The sequence below is a fragment of the Scaptodrosophila lebanonensis genome, unplaced genomic scaffold, assembly GCF_003285725.1.
Source record: "Scaptodrosophila lebanonensis strain 11010-0011.00,11010-0021.00 unplaced genomic scaffold, SlebRS2 tig00000043-arrow-pilon, whole genome shotgun sequence".
Classification (NCBI taxonomy): Eukaryota; Metazoa; Arthropoda; class Insecta; order Diptera; family Drosophilidae; genus Scaptodrosophila; species Scaptodrosophila lebanonensis.
Window position 1 is genome coordinate 2,309,403 of NW_022060545.1, and position 24,131 is coordinate 2,333,533.

Sequence of the window (24,131 nt, forward strand, 5' to 3'; positions counted from 1 at the left end):
TACTATCCTAAAAAAATTGAACTTAAAATTCAAATATTAATAAAGGGAATATTAATTAGTATCCTAACCAGAGGGGCTGGTTTTTAGTTTTACTGGTCACATCTCTCTTTACAAGGTGTGTTCCAAAGTAAACAGGACTTAAAAAAAAACAGAACAAATGGTTTTTTCGGCAAAATCAATTTATTTTATTCAAAATAGTCTCCTTCTGCTTCAATACAGCTTTTTGCACGATCCAAAAGCATGTCGAACGAGTGTTTTAGCTCGTTGGCCGGTATGGCCGCCAATATGCCGGTGCAAGCCTTTTGAATGGCGTCTACGTCTGCATAACGCTTTCATTTCCTGGGCAAATACATTTTTCCGAAAAGGTAGAAGTCGCACGGTTAAAATGTGATTGGTCAAATAATCGGTCGTCAGTCAATTTGTGCGGAACAAACCGTGCACACACCTTTCGTAAGCCCAAATGTTCGATGTCAAAATGTTTTAGAGATGTTTAATTCCATTTCCATCAATTTCAATGATGATTTCGGCTCTTTTTTGATGAATTCACGCACGTCCATCGAAAGATGGAATTTTCGGTGATCACGAATTTTGATTGGACCACATGTTGATCGTCATTTATGTCCTCACGACCACTTTGAAATCGTTAAAACCACTCGTGCACTCTGCTACGGGATAGGCAATCATCTCCATAAACTTGATCCATCAATTGAAACGTTTCGGTAAAAGTTTTACCAATTTTAAAACAAAATTTAATGTTGGCTCTTTGTTCGAAGCTCATTTTCTCACCGATAACACAAACCAGGGGGCGCTAGATTCAAAAAGTCCTGATTACTTTGGAAAGTACCTTGTATATATTTTTTACTTTCAAAAACTGATTGGAAGTCCTACCAGATAGCCGGATCACCCGACTTTAGCTTCTTCACTTGTTTATTGTCTTAGAAAGGAATTCACACTTTCCATACTATCAACCAAAGAGTATGCCTTGAATTCATTGTAAATAAATAAATCCACCGCATGACGTCTATAGATGAGTATTAGTACATAGATACATACATAAGTAACAAAGGCTTTTAAAATGTGCGTTATCGATAATTTCTGCTGTTGTATGCAACTCCGTACAGGATGTCTTGTTGCTGGCTTTTTGTACACGATCCTCGGGATCTTATGTGCGGTGTGGTCCGTAACGCAATGTTTATATGTCCTGCATATAGGAATATCTGGACTTATTTCTTCTATATTGTATGTAGCATGTGGACTTACTTTGTTATTTGGTGTATATAAGGTAGGTACACATTACAACAAGAAATGCATTTGTAAGCTAGTTTTTGAATTTTCTTAGAACAGCCCCACTGCAGATACTTATATTATTATACTCTGTACATAAAATGTACAAGAGATTATTAGGTTTGCGGGAGCTGAAAATGTAACAGGCAGAAGGAGGCGTGGCAGACCCCACAAAGTGTATATATTCTTGGTCAGCATGACGAGACGAGTCGATCTAGCCCTGTGTGTCCGTCTGTCTGTCTGTCCGTCCGTCTGTTCGTATGAACACCTGGATTTCAGAGACTATAATAGATGGAGACAACAAATTTTGCACAAAGATGCCTTATGTGTGTACGCTGTGCAAGTTTGTTCCATTTTTTGATTTTCCCCCACTTCCCCCTATGGGGGATGCCAAATTTCATAATGATAGGCCGATTTAACAGGAAATTATAGCCATATATGCCCAAGCAGTGCCTGCAGCTGTTGTTGTTTCTACAGGCACACAGACACACACAAACACAAACACATATTCTATCAATAATAGTTGCTGTCCTCACATTCGTTACAAGTAAGTTCCTTAAATAAGATTTTGCAACATACTTAATATGCTTTCGAAATTCATTTCTTTCTTTATACATTTTTGACTGTCGAAGTCGTTAAAACCTCGGCAGTCTTAAATACCTAATCTATATTGGCATTGTTGTATCGTATATAATATATATTTTTAACCATATTTACAGTTTGGCCAATTTACTTGGCGGTTGTTACGTATTCATACTACAAAACGCACTTTAACTGAATACAATTTCTTGATACGTCCTTTCTGGTTAATCAAAATTCCAAACAAGAAATGCAATACTTTCGATTTAGATAATGTTTCGCAATAAAATTAATCTCGCTTATGTCTAATTGTTTTTCCATTAAATAATGCTAAAATGTTCCTATTGTCTATGAGTAAGTAGAAATTTATTTTATACATACATTTAAATAGATCATTTGCAGTGAACGAAAATAGACTAATCTCAAATGACCTTTCAAATTACAATACTCCATAAATCGAACCAAACTGTTTTTAAGTAAAACTGCATATTTGTGGCAATGCTGATCAATTCCAGAGATTGCGTTGAAATGCATAAATACACACGACTAAGTATATAAAATTTATATAAGAACTAGCAGGTCTTGACCGTCTTTGCTGGGCTAAATAAAATGTGCTTATAATCATAAGTTTATTTACTATATGATATTGTTCTTTCGACGCTCTCTAAAGTTTTTTTTAAAGAGTTAATTTTCCAAATAGCAAATATAGTACAATAAGTACTATGTATGGTTATACGTATATACATACATATGTACATATCTTCGTTACGCACCGGGCGGACTGCCAGTCCTGACTTAACTGTGTGCTTCCTCAGCACGTTGTACGCACGGTCGAGTTATCCCCAAAAAGTCAGACGCGGGACATTTAATTTTGATTTATAGATCGGGACGTCCCGCCAAAATTGGAGCGTTCGGTACCGCTGATATGTACATACATTTAAATTTTTCATGCAGTCGTTATCCACCTATATACATACATACATGCATATATAAATAAGTATGTATTAAATTTTTTAATTCAACACTAATTTGTGTCTTCAATACCAAATATGATTGTTGTGAATGTAAAAGGTGTGTTTCTGCTTTTGTAAATCGCATGAATACACTCACAAAATAGGCTTAACGGTAAATGACTCTTAAATTTGTTCAGAATACATTTGTAGCGTTGGTAGCTAACATTAAAGCGGTAAGTCGCTGTAAATATGCGATCAGCTGAGATGCTAGAGATGGGCATGTGTCGGATGCTCTATGTGCTGGAGCATCAAAACTATCGATAGTTGAATCCGTGGATACAATCAATAATTTCATCGAAGTTTGAATGCAATTAACAGAAAATTTAAATAATAACATCTTATAATTTATTGAGATCAATTAGAACAAATCATATACAAACATACATATGTACATCTGCTCGCAACGCGAAGCAAAATATGCGTAGGTCCGCTTTCGGTTTCTGCTTCACTATCGCTTACGCAGTCGTTGCCTAGCGACGGTAACTATAAACTTTTGACATTTTGCCTTTGAAATTAACAGGCGTAAATGATCAAAACGAAAGAAGAAGCGCGAGCCAATGACTTGCAGTTGTTGTTGTTTTTCGTTTTAAAAATTTGGTTTAAAACCATAGAACATTATTTATTACAATCAAACAACAGTGCTCGATTGTCCAATGTATACATACATATACATACATATGTGTGTACATATGCATGCATGTTGTTGTTGCTGCATAAAGTTACTAATGAAAACCGTAATGCCAAATGTACTAAACAAAGAAAAAATTACTTTTAAAAATGTTAAATAATTTTTAATTAATTAACATTTATTGCTCTGTCAGTGCAAGACGAATAAACATACATACATTTATATGGAGATGTGTACATGTACATAGATATGTACATATGCATGTGTGTACATTCACACATTAGTGTCTCACACTTTGCTTTGGCTCTTTCAATCGTTTGCACGCAACTACACGAACAGCTGCTTGTATGTGTGTGTGTGTGTGTGTATGTATACTTAGTTTTCCCCAACTGTTTGATATTTTGTATTGTTTGTTCTGCCTGCATTTGCAGAATGCATATTTTGAAAATCCTTGAACGCAAAGTTATAGATTTAGTTACGTAGATTACAGTCCCCAAATTTGAAATCGATCGGAAAAAATTTATAACACAAACTTTTCATTTGAAATAGTGAATAAATATTAAAACCCTAATAATTCAAGCTCCACCAAAAATTTCGAAAAATCCGAGTATGCAGTTTTGTTTGGATTCTTTTATAGATTTTAAAAATCAAATTTAAAGTTGATCGGTGCAGAAATGCAGAATTTTCAAACAAACTTTGGAGCTCGTTTTAATTTTGAATTTTCCAAAATCCCTTCTTAGTGGGGACCTTCACTATTATAGGATCCTTGAGCCCAAATTTCAGCTTCATAGCTCTTGCCGTTTGGGCTGTAGGCTGTTGACGCGGTAACCAAGTAAACAGTTTTTCTTGGAATTTTTCTGAGAGTAAACAAACTAAGTTTAAAGTTAAACAGATGAAAATAGTAGATTTTTCATACAAACTTTGGAGCTCGAATTTTGCAAAGTCCCTTCTTAGTGGGCACCTACACTATGAAAGGATACTTAAGTCCTAGCTTCCTAGCTTTTACCGTTTGGGCTGTACGTTGATCATCAATCAGTCAGTCAGGACAAACTGTTTTATATATATAGAGATTTAATGACGGTTCCACAAATTTTCTAAGATGATCGAATTTTGATGTTTCCTATGCTGAAATATATATGTACGAGTATGTAAGGTAAATTCTCTGTGAACATCACTCAGAGCAACACTCAACTCTCAATATGGTAGGAACACTAAAAGTGTTTAAGAACCTTCTAATAATACAACAACAAAAATTTAAAATTGCTATCAATTTCCACTTCTGCATTTTCCCCAGATACATTTCACAGATACTTTAACGCTCTTCATTGACCACACCAAGCAATCCCAAATTTTTATGACGTGTAAATGGCAAATTAAAACCGAGTGGTGACCTTTCCATTCGGCCCAACTGCGTATTATTTCGGTTCTACATTTTCCCAAGGAATGGGCCATCAAGAACGGAAACAGGCCGTAAAAGCGAAGAAGCAACTCGAGCTCGTGTGCGTTTCGCACTATCTGTCGTTGATTTCAGTTTTGTGTCGTTTACGACTTCGATTGGCGTGATGAGAGCCACAGAAGTCTAACCCAAAGGTCCTCGGTGGGTGGGCAGCTAGGTTGGCGGCCATTAGAACTGCACGCGTTACATTTTTATTGTTTGTGCAAAACGGTTTAGGTATCCAGTTCAAATCGATGCCCACCTTGGCTCGCAATCTGGTCGAGTTGTTCACTGCTCCTGCCAATATACCCATCGCCAAATATAACCAAGTGTATTGAACTGTTAACAATTTCGACGTTTATTACATTTTGAATGTGCCTTTCCTCCTGTGCCTGTACATTTTGCCGATATTATGTTTACTGAATATGCCTATATATACAACTTTGTACCGGATAATACTTAGATATCAAGTATACATTGTTAAATCGAGGCTGTATTTCCTTGCATACGATAGATCTGCTTGTGGCGCTTCACAGTTACCAAGTCGTTCGCGAAACTCCAATCTATGTCGAAGTCCAAATGTAGTTGACTGCGCACGATTTTGAAATTGCCTTTGAGAACATCGTCAACACGCATCGGGAGATGCGCATCAAGTGGAAAGAGGGACTGCTTCCACTGAGTGCTCGGCCCACTGGGACTAGTTGAGACGGCCGGCATGTTTTTGTCGCCAGGAAACTCAAAGTCGAAAAATACCACAAAGCTGCTGGCAAAGGCTTGACGCACCGCCCGCAAACGGAAGGGCACCTCGAAACTTAGATCCTCGTGCTTTACTATACGCATGTCAAGGCTGCGCAAAAGGTGGCGCTTGGTAAGGATCTTAGTATTGTCAACATCGGTCACCTCTGGAAGGTGGGTCTTGACACGGCCAATTCGAGACAAATTCAAGCCACCGAAGTGGGCCCATCTCTGACCCACGTCAGAGGGTCGACCATCCTGCTCTGTTGCCACCACATATAGCTTGGCACTTTGTGGAAATATACTTCCGCCTGGCCGCAGCCATTTATTCCGCGCATAGATGACGTCCTCAATGACCGAGTTGTACATGAGGCAGGCGCTGTATGGACAAATAAAAATGAAATGCCGACAGCCCATTCATCGGCGGTATTTTCTTACCCCATCCACTTGGAAAGGATGATGTCAACGCACTTTAGACCCCCCGGAAGCTTAAGGAGCTCGATCTTAGCCTGAAATACCTGGATTACGTTATCAAGCCGATTCTGGACCACCAGCTGGCGAGCGACTTGGGCAATATCGCTTGGCTCAACGGCAATCACTCGCTTTGCACCTTGCCGGGCAGCCCACATTGAAAGTATTCCGCTACCGCAGCCCACTTCCAGGACGACTGAGCCCTTGAAAAGCTGTGCATTGTGCTCCATGGCATCTTTAAATGCCAGCATTGTCGCTCTGTCGCGCACGTAAACCTCCTGCGTCTTTAAAAATGTAGCGTACGTCTCCGGCGATATTTCACAGTCGGATTTACCAATGAGCCCACCGAGGAGTCTGAGGGTTTGGTTCGAGTTTTGCAAGCAAATGCTGTTTAACATGGCTTCTCTATTTAATACAATTTGTATGTGTAGTACATACATGTATGTATGTACATACATACATATGTATGTACGTAAGTGTTTTTTTTACAAAGTGCTCCTCGTAAGTGTGCAAATATGCATCGACCCATCGATGTATCGATTTACACAAAAGCAGCTGTTCTCGATTTTCTAATTATTCGATGCTTCGATATATGTATATACATATACCAATGGATTTTTGTTAAATCTACCCTTCAGTTGCTCCAACACAGTTAAAAAAAATAAATCCGATTAACTTTTAACTGGGTTTATTTACTCTTAGAAAGAATACAGGAAAAAATGCGTAGTATGTTTTGTAACTTTTCATTAAAGCGTTAAAGAAATAATTATGATAAGGGAGGTATATATGTACATATGTATGTACAAATGCATATGTGCATATGTTCACCGAATATCTTTGCTAAATTATACAGCTTGGCCATCCATCTATATATATAAAACTACAATTTATAACACACCCTTCTTTTTTGCTATGAGTTACTAAGGAGTGAAATTTATTTTGGATATTATTATTTTAATGATTTTTTGTTCGTTTTTAGATTTTTTTTGTTATTCTTAATTAGGTCAGAGGTTCTCTGTAAAAGATATTTGATGTTTTATTTTGTGGTAGCAAACTAAATTGATTTTCAGAAGCTACGACCCGTGATAGGTCAACATACCGTAAAACATTGCTTTCGTATGTCGATCCCTACTTGGGACTACCGGAAATTGTAGAGCGCAAGGATTTCAGGAAGTCCAAGAGCTAGAATAACCAAACTTGGTATCGAGGTTCCCCTAAGTCCTAGGCAGGTCAAGTTTATTTTTTTATTCTGATACACCCCCCACTCCCCCGCAAATCGTGTTTTTTATAACTTCCGTAATTCTTGGAATTTTGTTAGTGCTGATGTGCCCATATGACATATTTCATCACGATGGGTCAATTTTGAAGAAAGTTATAGCCATAAATAAAACGCTGCCCATGCGCTGCCCGCAGCTGTTGTTGTTGTTGCTGCTTTGCTTTCAACTTTGTGCTGCATACGTACACGCATATAAACACGCAGAGACACGATTCTAATTTAATTTAATTAAATAATTCAATTCATATAACATATATGTATTGAATAATTTGTATTTAATTTAATTAAATAATTTAATTCATATAACAAGTAAAAAAGCAACTTTGAAATACTCTGTACATATGTGTAGAATAATTATGCGTGTATGTGACCTGCCTAGGGCTCTGGGGAACCTGGATACCAAGTTTGGTCAATCTAGCTCTTGTACCTTCTGAGATCCTTGCGTTCATATCGACTCGTCGTGTCACCCTGTATGTTACATACATTCGCACAAAACTAGTATAGCCTTTTGCTCTTTGGGTACAAGCTATAATAAATATCCCGCGCGGGGCAGACTCAGTCCCGCTTTTTGGGGATAACTCGACCGTGAGTCAGCGTGCTGAGGGGCGCACAGAAAAGTGAGAACTGGCAGCCCGCCCGGCGCGTAATGAAGTTATGTATATACATATGAATGTATGGATGTTTGCATCTATGTCCGTATAAATATACATAGTATTTATTTGAACTCTTTAGAAACTTTAGGGAGTGTCGGAAGAGAAATATCATATACTTACAAGTATAATTGTAAGCACATTTTACTTAGACCAACAAAGACGGGCAAGGCTTGCTAGCGCCTACAGTTACTCATTTTGTGTACATTAACTATATATCAAAATACAAAAATATATCGTTGCCAATTTAATTACCAAAGTATGTAAGCTGTTACGTGTCTACAAGCTCGAAAACACATATACAAGTATATATAAATATTTAAGAATATCTAAGAAAGAATAAGTAAGGACTATAAAAGCCTTTGCACCTTACTTGAACATAAACGAAAAATCTGAAACGTGTTTCCAGCATCAAGATGTGCACCCTCAATAAAATTTGTTGTTGTTGCAATCTACCAATTGGAGCAGTGATCATTGCAATCCTGGATTGGATTTTAACGGGCTTCCAATGTATATTGGCTTGGTGTAAGTAAACATACTTCACTCTGGTGCAAAGGTGAATCAAAGTGTGCTTCGCATTGAATGATTCACATACATATATGCGTCTTGTAAAAGACATAGTCGCGCCATTGACAGTACACATTGCGACAAATTAAGACATATTCGATCATTCTGGCTGATTGTTCTGTAAAGAGTATGTTGGTTTGGTCCCATTTGTGAAACCGCTAATAATATTTAAGCCTGCATATTACCAACCAACTAAAGAATTCATATTAATACATATCTATATCCACAGCTTTATTACATGCCCAATTGATATATACCTATATAATCGGCTTTTTAATCTTTCCCCATTTCATATCGTGTCCACTTGTAATAATATCATATTTCTATGTATGTACCAATATGAAAGATATCAGTTTTCAAAATAATGAATTCGTTTAAATACATTACAGCGAAAGAAGATACTACCCATGATTTATTTAATTACTGGAATATTGCGCATTATTTCATTAATAGGTTACATAATTATGCTTTTCATTATTTTAGATTATCGCCTAGAGATTATCAGTACAACATTTCAATTAATACAGATTGGTAAATATTTGTGTGTATGAAATACAGAAAATCAAATTAACATGTCGACATACTATGACAGCTCTAGGTATTTACTACTGGATATGCATTTACTCCTGGTACAAAGCTCTAGATAGCTCGGAAGAAACTTGATTTCCCATTGAGAAGATAATGTGCAGTTCAGCAAATAACAATAAATATTAGTACTCTAAATCATGCAGAATCTCAAGAAACTTGATCAAAATTGTCATATGTATGTATGTACATATATCAAAAATAAAATTTGTATTGTGTTGATACCAAATTCAAATATTGATTAAATAATGCGCGACGCATTTAAAAAATAATTTATGCATATGATCAATGAAAAAACTTCAACAACAGACCCCATGCCAAACTAAGTACTGAATATTTTTTATGATTTTTGAAATATATGAAAATATTCTCAATCTTTAGGTTTAGCTAATTTTATATAATGGATTTTCAGGAACCCGTTTAAAAGCTGTAAAGCATTCATGTTCAAGTAACGGTAAAACGAACCGGCAATTAACATGGGTGAAAGCTATATCTATTGTTTAAATTTTTAGGGAATTTAACATTTTTTCCAATAATCGTTCATTTTAAGCGCTCTGCTTCGAACAGTAGTCTTTTATCTGCGGTTCTCATACAAAGCACCAAAAAGCACCATAGCTAATATTTATATATACTTATTTCTCGGTTAAGGTAAAATAAAAGCGGACATTCGCACTTCTCATGCAAAGGATATACTCAAAGCCATAACCGAAGGGGGAGTTGGGAAAGATGTGACGGAAAGCTTAAAAAGCACTGCTACTATATGTAGCGCAGTACGCCAACCGGATATGCTAGTATATAAATAAGACTAGCAGGTGTTGCCCGTCTTTACTGGCTAAGTATTTGTGCTTACAATTATACGTTTATTTACTATATGATATTTCTCTTCCGTACTTTGGTACGATTCGAGAGCTAGGACATAAAGTTCTATAAATACTATGTATGGTTAAATGTGCATACATATGTATGTATATTTATTTATATAGTATGATAGGGATAAATCAAGACAAGTAATTTCGGGAATTAAAAGCTGTACAATTTGGCAAAGGTAATTGGTCAACTTATGCTACTGCACAACATTTAAATGAGCATACACACATATGTACATATATCATAATTATTTATTCTACTCTTTAATTAAAAGTTACAAAAATACAACGCAGTTTACACTGTATTCTTTCTTAGAGTAAATATGCACTTTTATTTTTATTATTTTGTTGATTTTAGAACCAAGTTTTAAGTCAATCGGTTGAAAAATATGGATTTTTCAAACAACCTTTGGAGCTTTTTTACCCCGCTTTGGAGCTTAGATTTTAAAAAATCCTTTCTTTCTGTGCGATGATCACCAATCCGTCAGTCAGTCAGGGCAAACTGTTTTATATATATAGATATAGAAATTGTCATACAGCTTAATTATCTATTACTAATGTTAAGGATAAAGCACGTATGCACAGGGTCCAAAAGGGGCCATAAAAATACTTATAAACAAAAAATTTTGTCTGGCACTGCCAAAGCGCCGCATGACATACTAACGCCGTCACAATCCAATCCAGGATTGCAATGATCAGTGCTCCAATTGGTAGTTGACAACAACAACAACAAATTTTTATTGAGGGTGCACATCTTGATGCTGCAAACACGTTTTAGATTTTGTGCTTCTCTACGAGTAAAGTATAAAAGTTTGTACCCAAAGGGTAATGGGTATACATACTAGCTTAGTGCAAATGTATGATTGTATGTAACACACAGCTAGAGGCGTGGCAGACCCCACAAAGTATATTTATTCTTGATCAGTACGACACGACAAGTCGATATAGCCATATCCGCCCGTCTGTCTGATCGTCTTTTTGCCTGTATGTGCGCAGAGATCTCAGCAAGTAGAAGAGATAAAATAACCAAACTTGGGATCCGGGTTCCCCTAAGCCCTAGACAGTTCAAGTCTCAAATGTTGAACCCTCTCGACTCTAGCACTTCTGCCTTGCTTTAATTTCTTGATGGACCTCTCACTCCCCGATATTGGGGATTCTCCGAAACAGCCTAAAACTATAAAAGGTAGAAACACCAAAGCATCCAAGATGCGCTATATGAGTATGCAGGACAAGTTTATTTCCAAAAATTCCTCCTTCCATCCATTCCCCCGCTATTATCTTGGAGAAGCTGCAGGCAGAAAATGGGCAGAGATTACACTTATGGCTATAATTATATTGCCTAATCATAAATAATCTGTACATAGGTACAGAGTATTTCAAAGCCGCTTAGCTTTTCCACTTGTTTATAAGTTTATTTTTTAGGTCCTCCGTTGTATTGTGTTTGCATATCGACAGCTTTGTTGGTAGATGAATAAATGAACAAATCAGTTATATAAGATCAAATACAGATTATACTTGTAAAATCTACATTTTGAGTAAAATAGTGAATCCAATTGAGTTATGCATTACCAATCTGGTTGGACACGACTTCAATACGATTTTTCGTTATGTGATTTTAAGCTGTATATTACTTTAAGTCTTTTTGTTTAATTTTATTTATGCAATTATGCCTAAAACAATACTTTTTTCAATAATATTGCTTGTCATATTTACAACGGACTCTGGTTGTCTGGAATACGAGACCGATGGAAATCAATCATGGAAAGTTCGTCCGTCATTTTGGGGTAAACTTATACTGCATCCCTTTACTTTTTTTAATCACGTATTTAAAATTATAGACGAAGACGCTTCGGAACATGCTGAAACGGCATTGAAAGAATGCGCTTATATGATTGGCAAAGGCAAGGTGCGGATTCCAATCTTTAGCCAAATCATAGGGATTTTTGATTCCTTCTCTATGCTGAAGGAGCACTGTATGCCATTCAAACCAACGTGCTCTACTCAAGTGATAGCAACAGTTATATCATTTTTTTTGAACCTATTATTATTACCTCTTTCGGTTCCATATGAAATTGGCTTTGCAGTTTTTAAGTGTCTGTGGCCAATGATAAAATTAATCATTTGGGTAGATTTCAAAGCTTTGTTTGAATCGGTGGTAGATTCACTGGGTTGTTATGAATTATTACAATAAACGGTTAAAGATAATTGAAACAAGTAAAAAAGCTAAAGTCGGGTGTCCCGACTTTGAAATACTCTGTACATATGTTTACAATAATTATAGAAAATAAAAAAAATTAAGAAAATAAAAAAAAAATTTGATCGATTTTACCTCTCTCGGTATTCGAACTCACGTAAAGGGTTTATAATTGCACATTTACATAGCAATTGCGTCTGTGTGAGTGTATGTATGCCTATGCGCATCTATTTGTGTCTGTGTAAGCATTTTCGCAGTCAACCAAACAGCAACATCAACAGCCGCGGGCAGCGCTTGAGCAGCGATGCAGCAGCAAATATATTTATGGCTATAACTTCTTGTTAAATCGGTCTATCATAACGAAACTTGGCATACGGGCACATAATAACTAACTAAATAACTAAATTTTAGTTCAAAATTCCAAGAATTACGGGAGTTAGAGAAAATCGCATTTGCATGGGAGAGGGGGGAGGGAGGGAAATTCCAAAATATACCTTTTCTGCGTATTCACATAAGGCATCTGGGACTAAAATTTGGTGTTCCTAGGTCTTATAGTCTCCGAGATATAGGCGATTATACGAATGGAAAGTCGGGAAAACCCCCATAGGGGGGAAGTGGGGGGGGGGGGGGGGGGGAAATCAAAAAAAAAAAAACAAGCCCGTATAGAATACACACATAACGCATCTTTGTGCAAAATTTGGTGTCTCTATCTCTTATAGTCTCTGAGATCCAGGTGTTCATACGGACGGACAGACAGACAGACAGGGCTAGATCGACTCGTCTCGTCATGCTGATCAAGAATATATATACTTTGTGGGGTCTGCCACGTCTCCTTCTGCCTGTTACATTTTTCAGCTCCCGCAAACCTAATATACTTCTGTACATTTCATGTACAGAGTATAAAAACAATTGAAAGGAGCTTGTTTTCTGAGCTTATCTAAATTATACAAGTATGCATTTTATTTTGCTTCTCAAATATTTCTTGGTGCCATGGTGCATTCATCCCAAATGATAATATTACAATTTTTTTCAACACTTTAGCCATCGCCGAATATTGCCGCTATGCTAGAAAACCCGACCGAATTAAATACGAAATCATCGAAATTAAGAACTTTTTGCCAGTTTCACTAAGGTCATCAAGGAATAATAGATGGGAGGGTCGGTAGAGCTATCTACTCTCTAGGCCTGGAGGTAAAGCTGTCGGTTCAAATGCTGCTTAGCGATATCAATATTGTTTTAAGTTATTATCTGTACGAGTATACTTACGTGTATCTCTTTGTACGATTATATAAATGAGATTGTTTTTTGGGGCCTAAAATATTGAGGTCCTTCCTCCCATGGAAAAATTTCAACAAAATCAACAACGCACAGCCGAAACGGTAAGATGTATAAGATAAGAAACTGTTACACGCACCTTTTGTAATTGAGAGTGGACGCAAGTCTTTTGTCACAAATATCGGCTGTTTTCGGGAAAGATTTTTTAGCACATTATTCGGGACTAACTTTTTAGAAAATGCGTTCAGGGTAGATTGTGTAGGTGAAATGGGCCTTGCTCATATGTGTCGCAGAAGTGCGCCCGTTCCAGTCTTGTCTACAAATGTGTACAGCGTGTACCCTAATCATAAATTTGTATTCCCTGTACCCGTAGGGTAAAAAGGGTATATTAGGTTTGTGCAAAGTATGTAACAGGCAGAAGGAAGCATCTCCGACCCCATAAAGTATATATATTCTGAATCAGCATGACGAGAGAAATCGATCTAGACATGTCCGTCCGTCTGTCCGTCTGAATGAACGCAAGGATCTCAGAAACTATAAAAGCTGGAATAATCACAGTTGGCATCCAGATTCTCCTAGGTCCGAGAAAGGACGAATTTATTTTATTTTTTTTAATTTTCCCCCCCTTCCCCCGCTGCAGAATTTCGTCAATAGCGTCCACATTTCAAATGCTACCTAAACCAAACTTTGCACACATAATTTATATATAATTGTCTACTGTTGTTCAAATGTTTAACTCAGTGACGGAAGTTTACCTGGGTACAGGGTATTACACTGTTGGGCTTGCTCGACTCTCTCTTGTTTGAAAATGTGTTAAGTCAAAACCGTGTAAAAACAGAATTATGTGTACAAAATTCCAATAACAAAGGCTTCCATAATAAAACGAATCAACATGGCGAGTCGAATTGATAGAGCCCTATCCGTTTGTCCGTCTTCCTGGATTTCGGAGTCGGTTGAGCTCACTTTCACTAAACTTTGTATGTAGACCTCTCCCCCGCTACAGAAATTCGTCAATTCTGCCCATATTTCAAAAGCTACATAAGCCCAACCAAAAAGATATTACCTACTTTTATTTCAAATTTCATCAATTTCAATCAATAGTTGTTTCAATTTCGTTAAATTCGACTTAAGTAAGCAGCAGCATATTTAGCAAAAGAATTTCTAGTTGAAAACTTTATGGGTTGTTGACTAACTTCATCCGTGACTTGAAAATTCCAATTGATTTGATTTACTACCATAATATAAAGATGTTGAGTGTTACGAGTATTCCAAAACAAATAGGCTTACATAAGTAACTCTCTTGGAACTATTCCAAACAAGAGTCTCTTCAGGTTGTTAAGATATCATGAAACACTTAGAAGTCCCTATCATAGCTGCAATTTCCATGATCAGTGTGAGCATTTATATTTAATACTGAAATAGTTGGCATTAATTAAAAGCGCCTCCCCATTTCCAGGTGGCGAAAGGTGAACCGACAGACGGCGATGCTAAAGTAATTGCTATCATCAATTCGGCAGCGCGTTCGGAACAGAATTTAGCATGCGTTTTTGAATGGATGGTTCATATAAATTATGCCTCTCTGAACTTCCTAATGAGCGTGCTGGAATGCAACGGAAACTTTGCTCCAGACACAGCCGAAGTTGTCGTCTTAATTAAAGAGGTTATCGATATGATCACAGTGGTTATAGAAGACTGTACCGAAACCAATGAGAAATCGGGATCGCAGAGTAAATGTAAAAATATAATATTAAAGAACAACAACGGCCTGGTTCGAGCCCTATTTAAGGTTAAGAGACTGGTTTTTCGAACAAAAAACAAAATGGAGTGCGACCAATCCGCTGTTGTTGAATTTGCGCCTCTAATTACCGAAGTGCTTGACTCAATTCAGAATTGCTTGTAGGCAAATATTTAATTAAATTAAATGGCCATATTTATCCGCATTAAAATAAAAGCATTCGCATGTGACGGGCACATCGTCAAATTGACTTTCAACTGTTCTCGTTTTCGGTATTATTTAATTAATTTATAATTACACTTACACTTAACTGGACAAAAAAAGAATGCTACCACCCCACGAAAAAAAAAATTTATTAAAAAAATTTAATTAATTTAAATAAAATAAATATAATATAGTCCACACATACATTTACTTTTACATCAGAATCGTGCACAGAATCGGGTACAGGGTATAACAAGTTTTTATAAGGCTACATTGTTATACTCTGTACATGAAATGTACAAGAGTATATTCGGTTTGCGGGTGGTGAGGCAGACCCCACAAAGTACATATGTATATATATTCTTGATCAGTCGATCTAGCCCTGTCTGTCCGTATCAACACCTGGATCTTAGAGACTATAAGAGGTAGAGACACCAAATTTTGCACAAAGATGCCTTATGTGTGTACGCTATACGAGTTTGTTTTATTTTTTTTGAACCCAATCCGATTGATTAGTCACCGTGCTACGAATTAATTCACAAGTTTCTTACATTTGAAATTTCTGTGGAAAAATTTTATGACGTTTATATTTTCATCGGTTCCTTCGGTCTTTGTCATCTTCGGTACAGATTCATCCGGATGACGCTTTGTCTCTACATTACACGGTTTCATCAACAAGATAGCTTAAACTCGTAAACTTTAGCTTTAAGCGGCCAATCAGAACGCCATAAAGAAGAAACGAATAATTTCACTAAATAAAGAGGCACTGCAACATATACAATAAGATCATCGTAAGTAAGATTCAAATTCAGATATAAAAAGCTTGACTGGCTAAAAGCCGACATTGATCGGATACTTAATATTTTACAGTCCACACTTCTACATATCTTATCTCTATTACAGGTCTAACTAAGGGCGCACCATGAAAACTGAAACGAAGCAAGTTAAGAAGCAGAGAGCAAGAAATAGTGTCGGAATATAACAAACAAGTGCTCTAACTGACATCCAACTGCTCGTCCTGCTTCCGTTTTACTTTGTTTTCAACTTTGAATTACACACACATCAACATTTCCGCTTCCGTGCGCCATAAGTTTTCGCTAAAGAAAACAAAATGTCTGTAACGCGCTCCCGCACGCCATTGGCAATGATTTCAGCTCTCAGGAGATGACTGTATAGCGAGTAGCAGTACTTTTTATACCCTGTACCCGTAGGCTAAAAAGGGTATATTAAGTTTGTGCAAAGTATGTAACATGCAGAAGGAAGCATCTCCGACCCCATAAAGTATATATATTCTGAATCAGCATGACGAGAGAAATCGATCTAGACATGTCCGTCCGTCTGTCCGTCCGTCTGTCCGTCCGTCTGTCCGTCTGGATGGACGCAAGGATCTCAGAAACTATAAAAGCTGGAATAACCAAAGTTGGTATCCAAATTGACCTAGGTCCGAGAAAGGACGAGTTTATTTTATTATTTGGAATTTTTCCCCCTTCCCCCGCTACAGAATTTTGTCAATACTGTCCACATTTCAAAAGCTTCATTAACCAATATATTCACACACAACCTACTTTTATATACAATTCTTTGTTTTAAATTTCATCCGAATCGGTCAATTCTATGAAAACTTATTAGCGCAACAATTTCACTCCAGTACTACGCCCACTAACTGCAGAATCAAGTTCGCTCTTCGTCCTCTTTTTATAGCCTGTACCCAAAGGGCGAAAGACTACTTGTATACTAGTTTTGTGCGAATGTATCTAACAGGCAGAAGGAGGCGTGGCAGACCCAACAAAGTATATATATTCTTGATCAGGGTAACAAGTCGAGTCGATATAGCCATTTCCGTCTGTCCGCCCGTCTGGACGAGCGCAAGGATCTAAGGAAGTACAAGAGCTAGAATAACCAAACTTGGTATCGAGGTTCCCCAAAGTCCTAGGTAGGTCAAATGAATTTTTTTTTCTGATACACTGCCCCCCACTCCACCGCAATTCTTGTTTTCTGTTATAACTTCCGTAATTATTTGAATTTTGAAATCAATCTGTTTCATCATGATATGTCAATTCTGAAGAAAGTTATAGCCATAAATAGAATCGCTGCCCATGCTCTGCTTGTAGCGCTGCCCGCAGCTGTTGTGGTTGTTGCTGTACTCTCTTGTTGCTTCTGTTATGGGCGCATATAATTAAGTTACGGAAGTTTGTCAGGATACAGGGTATTTCACTGTCGGGCTTGCTCGACTGTAGCGTTCTCTCTTGTTTTTTGTTGTGTTTTGTCCTTCGACTGCCATAGCGACTGCGGCTGTTGTTGATTGCAATGCGCGTTTCCGTTTTCAAATCGCACTCAAGCGAAAATTATACAACATGCTGAGCTTACTATACAGAGCACGCATACATACATACTTACATATACTTGTACATATATACGAGTATAACACTTTAGGCTAAATCCTTTTATAATGTTTTGCGCGTACTAATTTTTCAAGAAATCAAAACTAATTGTCAGGAAAAATTTGCATACAAGAGTATATTAGGTTTGCGGGAGCTGAAAATGTAACAGGCAGAAGGAGGCGTGGCAGACCCCACAAAGTATATATATTCTTGATCAGCATGACGAGACGAGTTGATCTAGCCCTGTCTGTCTGTCCGTCTGTTCGTATGAACACCTGGATCTCAGAGACTATAAGAAGTAGAGACACCGAACTTTGCACAAAGATGCGTTATGTGTGTACGCTGTGCAAGTTTGTTTTATTTTTTTGATTTTCCTCCTAACTTCCCCCCTATGGGGGTTTTCTCGATTTTACATTCGTAGAATCGCCTATATCTAGGGTCACATAATTTAAGTCCAAGATGCCTTATGTGAATACCCAGAAAATGTGTATTTTGGAATGTCCCTCCCTCCCCCCTCTCCCATGAAAATCGCGATTTTCTCAAGCGCTTTCCAAGCGCTGCCCGCGGCTGTTGTTGATGCTGGTGCTTTGGTTGACTGCGAACATGCTTACACAGACACGAATATACGAGCATATACATACATACTCTCACATAGACGCAATTGCTTTGTATATGGGCAATTATACACCCTTTACGTGAGTTCGAATACCGAGAAAGGTAAAATCGATCAAATTTTTTTTTTTGTAATTCTCTTACTTTTTTTAATTTCTATAATTATTCTAAACATATGTACAGAGTATTTCAAAGTCGGGACCCCCGACATTACCTTTTTTACTTGTTTTATCATCAATTTATCTTACAGATTTATATTTATAATCTTAATCTTTAAAATTCCTCTTGATGCTGGTTATAGGTCCAAGTGTGCGCCCAAGTACTTGTAGCTGTTGAGTTGCTCCAACAACTGTAGGTAGCTAAGTACTGCCAGAAAACTTTAAAGGGGCAGCAATGGATTAATTTTGACTATAAGTCCATTGTTTCAAACTCTGTTACAGGCCTGTCTTGTGGCCAAATACTCTGCCGCCACCAATACCTCACACATCACACACAACAATTCCTAGCATACTTTTAGGCAAAACCCTTCGAAAATGTTTTTCTCAATAAAAGGGGGGCCACGATTATTGGAATAAACAAATATTTTATGAAACCCACGACTTTGGGACTCAAATTCAACATTCAAACAAATCAATAGAAATATATACTCAGTACTAATGTCTATGCGTTTTTGTATATTTGTATGTGTGCAGTGCAGAGTTCAGCCGAAGCAGCAACAACAACAGCTGCTGGCAGATATTACATTTAAGCGTATAACTTTATTAATATTGATAGGTCATATCGATGAAACTGGGCATATGGACACATAAGCAGTAATCGAAAGTAATTGCCATTGGAATTATAATAGAAATTTGCGTAAAAAAATAAAATTATGGAACTCACTAATAGCGGTGGAGTGGGTTTGAAAAACACTTGTACTGCGCTCACATACAACATCTAGTATTTCTCTCTTATAGTCTCTGATAGTTATGTTTTAATACGGACACGTATGTATTTTGTGGGGTCTGCCTTCTGTCAGTTACATTTTTTACTTTGCACAATCCTAATATACCTTTGTAGTTTTCGGGTACAAGGAATAATTAGATACAAAATAAAGTATATATAGAGTTCCAACCATTGTGCTGTACTGTATCTACAACACGAGACTTAGTTGTAGCCATTATACACGACATGACAATGTTACAATATTGTTTTTTGGGTTTCATATCGCACTCAAGAGTACGTTATCCGGTGGCTATGTTCCTTTACTAGAGTCCAATGAAATATATACTTAGTTTTCGTGGCACATTCAATTGATGAATGCGATTCGCAATTAGCGGTATTTTGCTCGATATTTTAACTGCATTGCCGAGCCTGCGTCTGGGTGCTCTGCGAAATGGATCTCCCTACAATTAAAAGGATACGCATTTGTGTGCAGCGTGTCTGTCAGAAATAATGCTATTTTACATTCTCACGTGTCCCATTTTGGCTAAACAGTAAATATAATTAACGCCACTAATGGCTGCCGTTCTTTTTATATGCGTCCCGCAATCAGCCCCGCTTCACTTCCTCCAACCCAGTCGACGACTCCATGTGATATTTAATTAGTGCTGCAGGTATTTGCGCTCATTTATGAAAATGTTCCTCGTATGTTTTCAGAGACTAAATTATTAGAGCACGTGAATGTGTTTCAGTCATGAAAAGCCTTCCGCATTAATTCATGTCTTTATTTTTACAACAGCAATAACAAATAAACAGCTGCAGACAAACAAAACAACTAATTGCGGAGGTCGCTGTCTGTCCCAGCCCTTTTTGTTGGGGTAATCGATTTTTAGCAAACTACCCTTGGATTAGCAGTTTTCTACTTACAGAAATCTCCATCTTCCTCAGCCATATTGAATAAAATAGTGTGCTTTAACTCACACTGACAGTCAAAAACAACTAAAAACGCTAGTCGGGTGTCCCGACTTTGAAATACTCTGTACATATGTTTACAATAATTATAGTTCGAAATTACAAGAATTATGGGAGTTCGACTTGCGGCGGAGAGGGGGGAGGGAGGGAAATTCCAAAATACACCTTTTCTGTGTATTCACACAAGGACTAAAATTTGGTGTCCCTAGGTCTTATAGTCTCTGAGCTATAGGCGATTCTACAAATGGAAAATCGGGAAAACCCCCATAGCGGGAAGTGGGGGGGGGGGGGGGAATCCAAAAAATAAAACAAACTCGTATAGCGTACACACATAAGGCATCTTTGTGCAAAATTTGGTGTCTCTAGCTCTTATAGTCTCTGAGATCTCGGTGGTCTTACGGACGGACGGACGGACGGACAGGGCTAGATCGACTCGTCTTGTCACGCTGATCTATAATATATATACTTTGTGGGGTCTGCCACGTCTCCTTCTGCCTATTATAGTTTTCAGCTCCGGCAAACCTAATATACTCTTGTACATTTCATGTACAGAGTATAAACAAGTAAAAAAGCTAAAGTCGGGTGTCCCGACTTTGAAATACTCTGTGTGTATGTATATGCTCGTATAGTCGTGTCTGAGTAAACATGTTAGCAGTCAACCAAACAGCAACATCAACAACAGCCGCGGGCAGCTCTTGAGCAGCGCTGCAGCAGCAAATATTTTTATGGCTATAACTTTTTGTTAAATCGGTCTATCATGATGAAACTTGGCGTACGGAAACATAATACTAACTGGGGGTATTTACAAAATTTTACTTCGAAATTCCAAGAATTACGGGAGTTAGAGAAAATCGCGATTTGCGGTGGATAGGGGGGAGGGAGGGAAATTCGAAAATACACATTTTCTGTGTATTCTCATAAGGCATCTGGGACTAAAATTTGGTGTTTCTATCTCTTATAGTCTCTGAGATCCAGGTGATCATACTGACGGACGGACGGACGGACAGACGGACAGACAGACAGACAGGGCTAGATCGACTCGTCTCGTCATGCTGATCAAGAATATATATACTTTGTGGGGTCTGCCACGCCTCCTTCTGCCTGTTACATTTTTCAGCTCCCGCAAACCTAATATACTATACTTCTGTACATTTCATGTACAGAGTATAAAAAGTAAAATATACCAATTTCGTACGAACGATAATGATTCTTACTAAAAACTTCATTTAATAGTTCGCCTTTAAAATGTAAAATGTAAGGCGTAAAATTGTCTAAACACTTTTCATTAAACCTGTTGCAAATGAAATTATAATCTTATATTAAGTATAAACTAACGTAATTTGTAATGCATTAAAAACTGGTCGCATATATAGAAGGAAGCATTTTGATTTCAAACATTATTCAAAGTTTTAAAAAATGCGTTTCATTAAGTGGCTGCTATATTTCACTTTAAATGGTGCTCTCGGAGTAACTCTGGTTCCTATGACTGAGGACGACTGCAAGGGTCAAGATCGAAAATGGTTTCCATTTTTAAAATTTTGTAATATTGTACTTTTCCCCAATAAAAGGGACACAGGTTTTGCCTATCTATAATTGTAATCCAAAACAAGTTCAATCTTTTTAGTTCTTGTAATGTTTTCTTTTGCAAAACTCCACCACCAAAAAACAAAGTCCAACATAATATTTTCAAGAAAAGTTCAACATGAACTATCCAGGTGTTAATAAGTTGGTTATGGAGAGGATGTGCATATAATAAAGTATAATTTCAATTGGAATTTTATTTGCCAAAACAACATCTAAATGCTCGCAAAATAAAACAAGAAAAGAATGCTAAAGTCGAGCAAGCTCACTCTTAAATGCCCTGTACCTCCCACCAAAAGGGAAAAAATAAAAAAAAATTTTTTAATTAATTACAAAAAGGATCTTAATTAAATTATTTCATTAAATTAAAGACGGACACGGCTATATCGACTCGGCTTGTCACCCTGATCAAGAATATATACACTTTGTGGGGTCTGTCACGCCTCCTTCTGTGTGTTACATACATTCGCACAAAACTAGTATAGCCTTTCACCCTTTGGGTACAGGCTATAAATATAATGTTTTGTCCAGATTTCAAATTCATAGTTTATTTACCACCAATCAACATCACCAATCAGTCAACCAGCATTCAATGCTCCAACCAAAATTTATTTAAGCATAACTACTATTGTTGAATGGAGTGCCGTCACCCTTTGAAGAACACATGCTAATTATACTCTGTAGCTAATTATAGCTGTGAAGCTTCAAAGAGTGTTAGAATGCATAATACAGTCAATGGTCTCATTTCCGCTATCTTCGTAATTACCTGTTAACCTTTCCAAATGTTTGCTCTTATATATATTCATGTTAGAAAATTGATTGGTAATACTTCACAACTTATCGTTAATTTTAATATTAATTATATTATACTCCAAGGCTAAAACGGATCGTAAAATTGTTAGTACTTTGGTATTATATGATATTGAATTGACATTTTGCAATCCCCTGACGTGGCCTTAAAAAAATAATATTTCGACCTTAATATATATAATTTATGTTTTTACGTTTTTTGGCATCACTTCTTGCTGTGGAATAAACAATTATAAATGTTAATAAGTACTTACATTACCATGACGTCCGACTACCCGCCTGTCATCCATCTATGTGTTTCTTCTAATGAATTGTTGTTGTGCACATATTCCGACTATTGTCTGTTTTATTAGGACACACTATATAAAGAAGACTCCATTTGCTTAGGACTAATCTGACTAACCATTTTTTTCTTATATTCGAAGTTTTCCTAAGAATAATCGGAAAAATTTATAAAACCCAAGCCGAGCCAGGTGCCACGATATTAACAAAATATTAGTCTGTCAAATATATGTATTTTACAATTCAAATGAAAAGTCGTTTGTTTATTTATTTGCTTTTTTTTAGCATATCTATCCATTAAGCAAGGCCCATAAAAGTTCATGGACGAAACTTATTATTACGCATAAAACATCCTTCAGAGTTGGCCAAACACAAACAAGAGCATCCGGTGTAAGAATTGCTGGGGCCATAAATCCGGTGACCAATAGTTTAACAGTCGATGAGATGAACTTCGGAAATTTTACAAGTACCTTCGGTATACATAGTATTGAAAAATCTTCTATACATAGCTCATAAAATGTTTGGCATGTTTCTCCTAAGCCTTTAAGAGAAGATACAATACCTTCATCCTTACACTTTTCAAGAGATTTTACGGATTTCTTAAAAAGGACACCCAACTTTTGTGGGATTTTAAGTAATGCCTTAAATATTTTCGGAATGGCAGAGATAATATTCGAAAAGAAGCCCGAGGGAAACTTCCAGGCTGTTCCTCTCTTGTACATCACCACGCTGTTGCTATTCCCTATTCGTATCAGTTTTCTTGGATCCTGAGACGCAGATCCTGCATGATAAGTTGTGCAAATGATCAGAAAACAGAAGAATATTTTCGCCATTTCGACTTGCTATTTCAGCTGCGTTTAAGTAACAATACATTTTTAGAAGAAAGTTTTCCTTAAATAGTTCATTTTACGGTAAGTTAGTACATGTATAGAAATATTTTTAATACGGCGTATATTATTCAGTTTGCTAGAAACATATTAAAACAGCGTGACAACAACCTTTATTAAATAACATTTATAATTTCAATTTCCTCTTCGCCTTACTCACTTTGAGAGCTTCGCCGACCTCGCTAGTT

The 24,131-nt window shown here is 37.0% G+C and overlaps 4 protein-coding genes across 4 annotated transcripts in view; 3 read left to right on the top strand and 1 right to left on the bottom strand.

Moving 5' to 3' along the window:
* LOC115623083 (cellular tumor antigen p53-like) overlaps window positions 1-24,131 on the top strand; it is a 194,143-nt gene that overhangs the window by 117,899 nt on the left and 52,113 nt on the right. The window lies entirely within an intron of this gene.
* LOC115622238 (protein arginine N-methyltransferase 1-like) lies at window positions 5,420-6,543 on the bottom strand. The gene is made up of 2 exons (XM_030516135.1): window positions 6,113-6,543; window positions 5,420-6,053 (listed from the first exon to the last, which is right to left on the bottom strand). The coding sequence occupies exons 1-2, from the start codon at window positions 6,541-6,543 to the stop codon at window positions 5,420-5,422; spliced, it is 1,065 nt and encodes a 354-aa protein (XP_030371995.1).
* On the top strand, window positions 8,445-9,381 carry LOC115623099. The gene is made up of 4 exons (XM_030517305.1): window positions 8,445-8,596; window positions 8,868-8,965; window positions 9,028-9,169; window positions 9,231-9,381. Exons 1-4 carry the CDS (start codon window positions 8,488-8,490, stop codon window positions 9,299-9,301), a joined length of 420 nt encoding a protein of 139 aa, XP_030373165.1. The 5' UTR covers window positions 8,445-8,487; the 3' UTR covers window positions 9,302-9,381.
* On the top strand, window positions 14,874-15,544 carry LOC115623095. Its single transcript, XM_030517302.1, has 2 exons — window positions 14,874-14,951; window positions 15,015-15,544. The coding sequence occupies exons 1-2, from the start codon at window positions 14,904-14,906 to the stop codon at window positions 15,456-15,458; spliced, it is 492 nt and encodes a 163-aa protein (XP_030373162.1). The 5' UTR covers window positions 14,874-14,903; the 3' UTR covers window positions 15,459-15,544.

Coding starts and splice junctions, on each gene's coding strand:
- LOC115623099 (XM_030517305.1), top strand. CDS start 8,488: ATGTGCACCCTCAATAAAATTTGTTGTTGTTGCAATCTACCAATTGGA. Junction 8,966..9,027: donor TAATAATATCATATTTCTAT/GTATGTACCAAT, acceptor AATACATTACAG/CGAAAGAAGATACTACCCAT. Junction 9,170..9,230: donor ATTTCAATTAATACAGATTG/GTAAATATTTGT, acceptor ATACTATGACAG/CTCTAGGTATTTACTACTGG.
- LOC115622238 (XM_030516135.1), bottom strand. CDS start 6,543: ATGTTAAACAGCATTTGCTTGCAAAACTCGAACCAAACCCTCAGACTC. Junction 6,054..6,112: donor ATCCTTTCCAAGTGGATGGG/GTAAGAAAATAC, acceptor TTGTCCATACAG/CGCCTGCCTCATGTACAACT.
- LOC115623095 (XM_030517302.1), top strand. CDS start 14,904: ATGAAACACTTAGAAGTCCCTATCATAGCTGCAATTTCCATGATCAGT. Junction 14,952..15,014: donor CTGCAATTTCCATGATCAGT/GTGAGCATTTAT, acceptor CCCCATTTCCAG/GTGGCGAAAGGTGAACCGAC.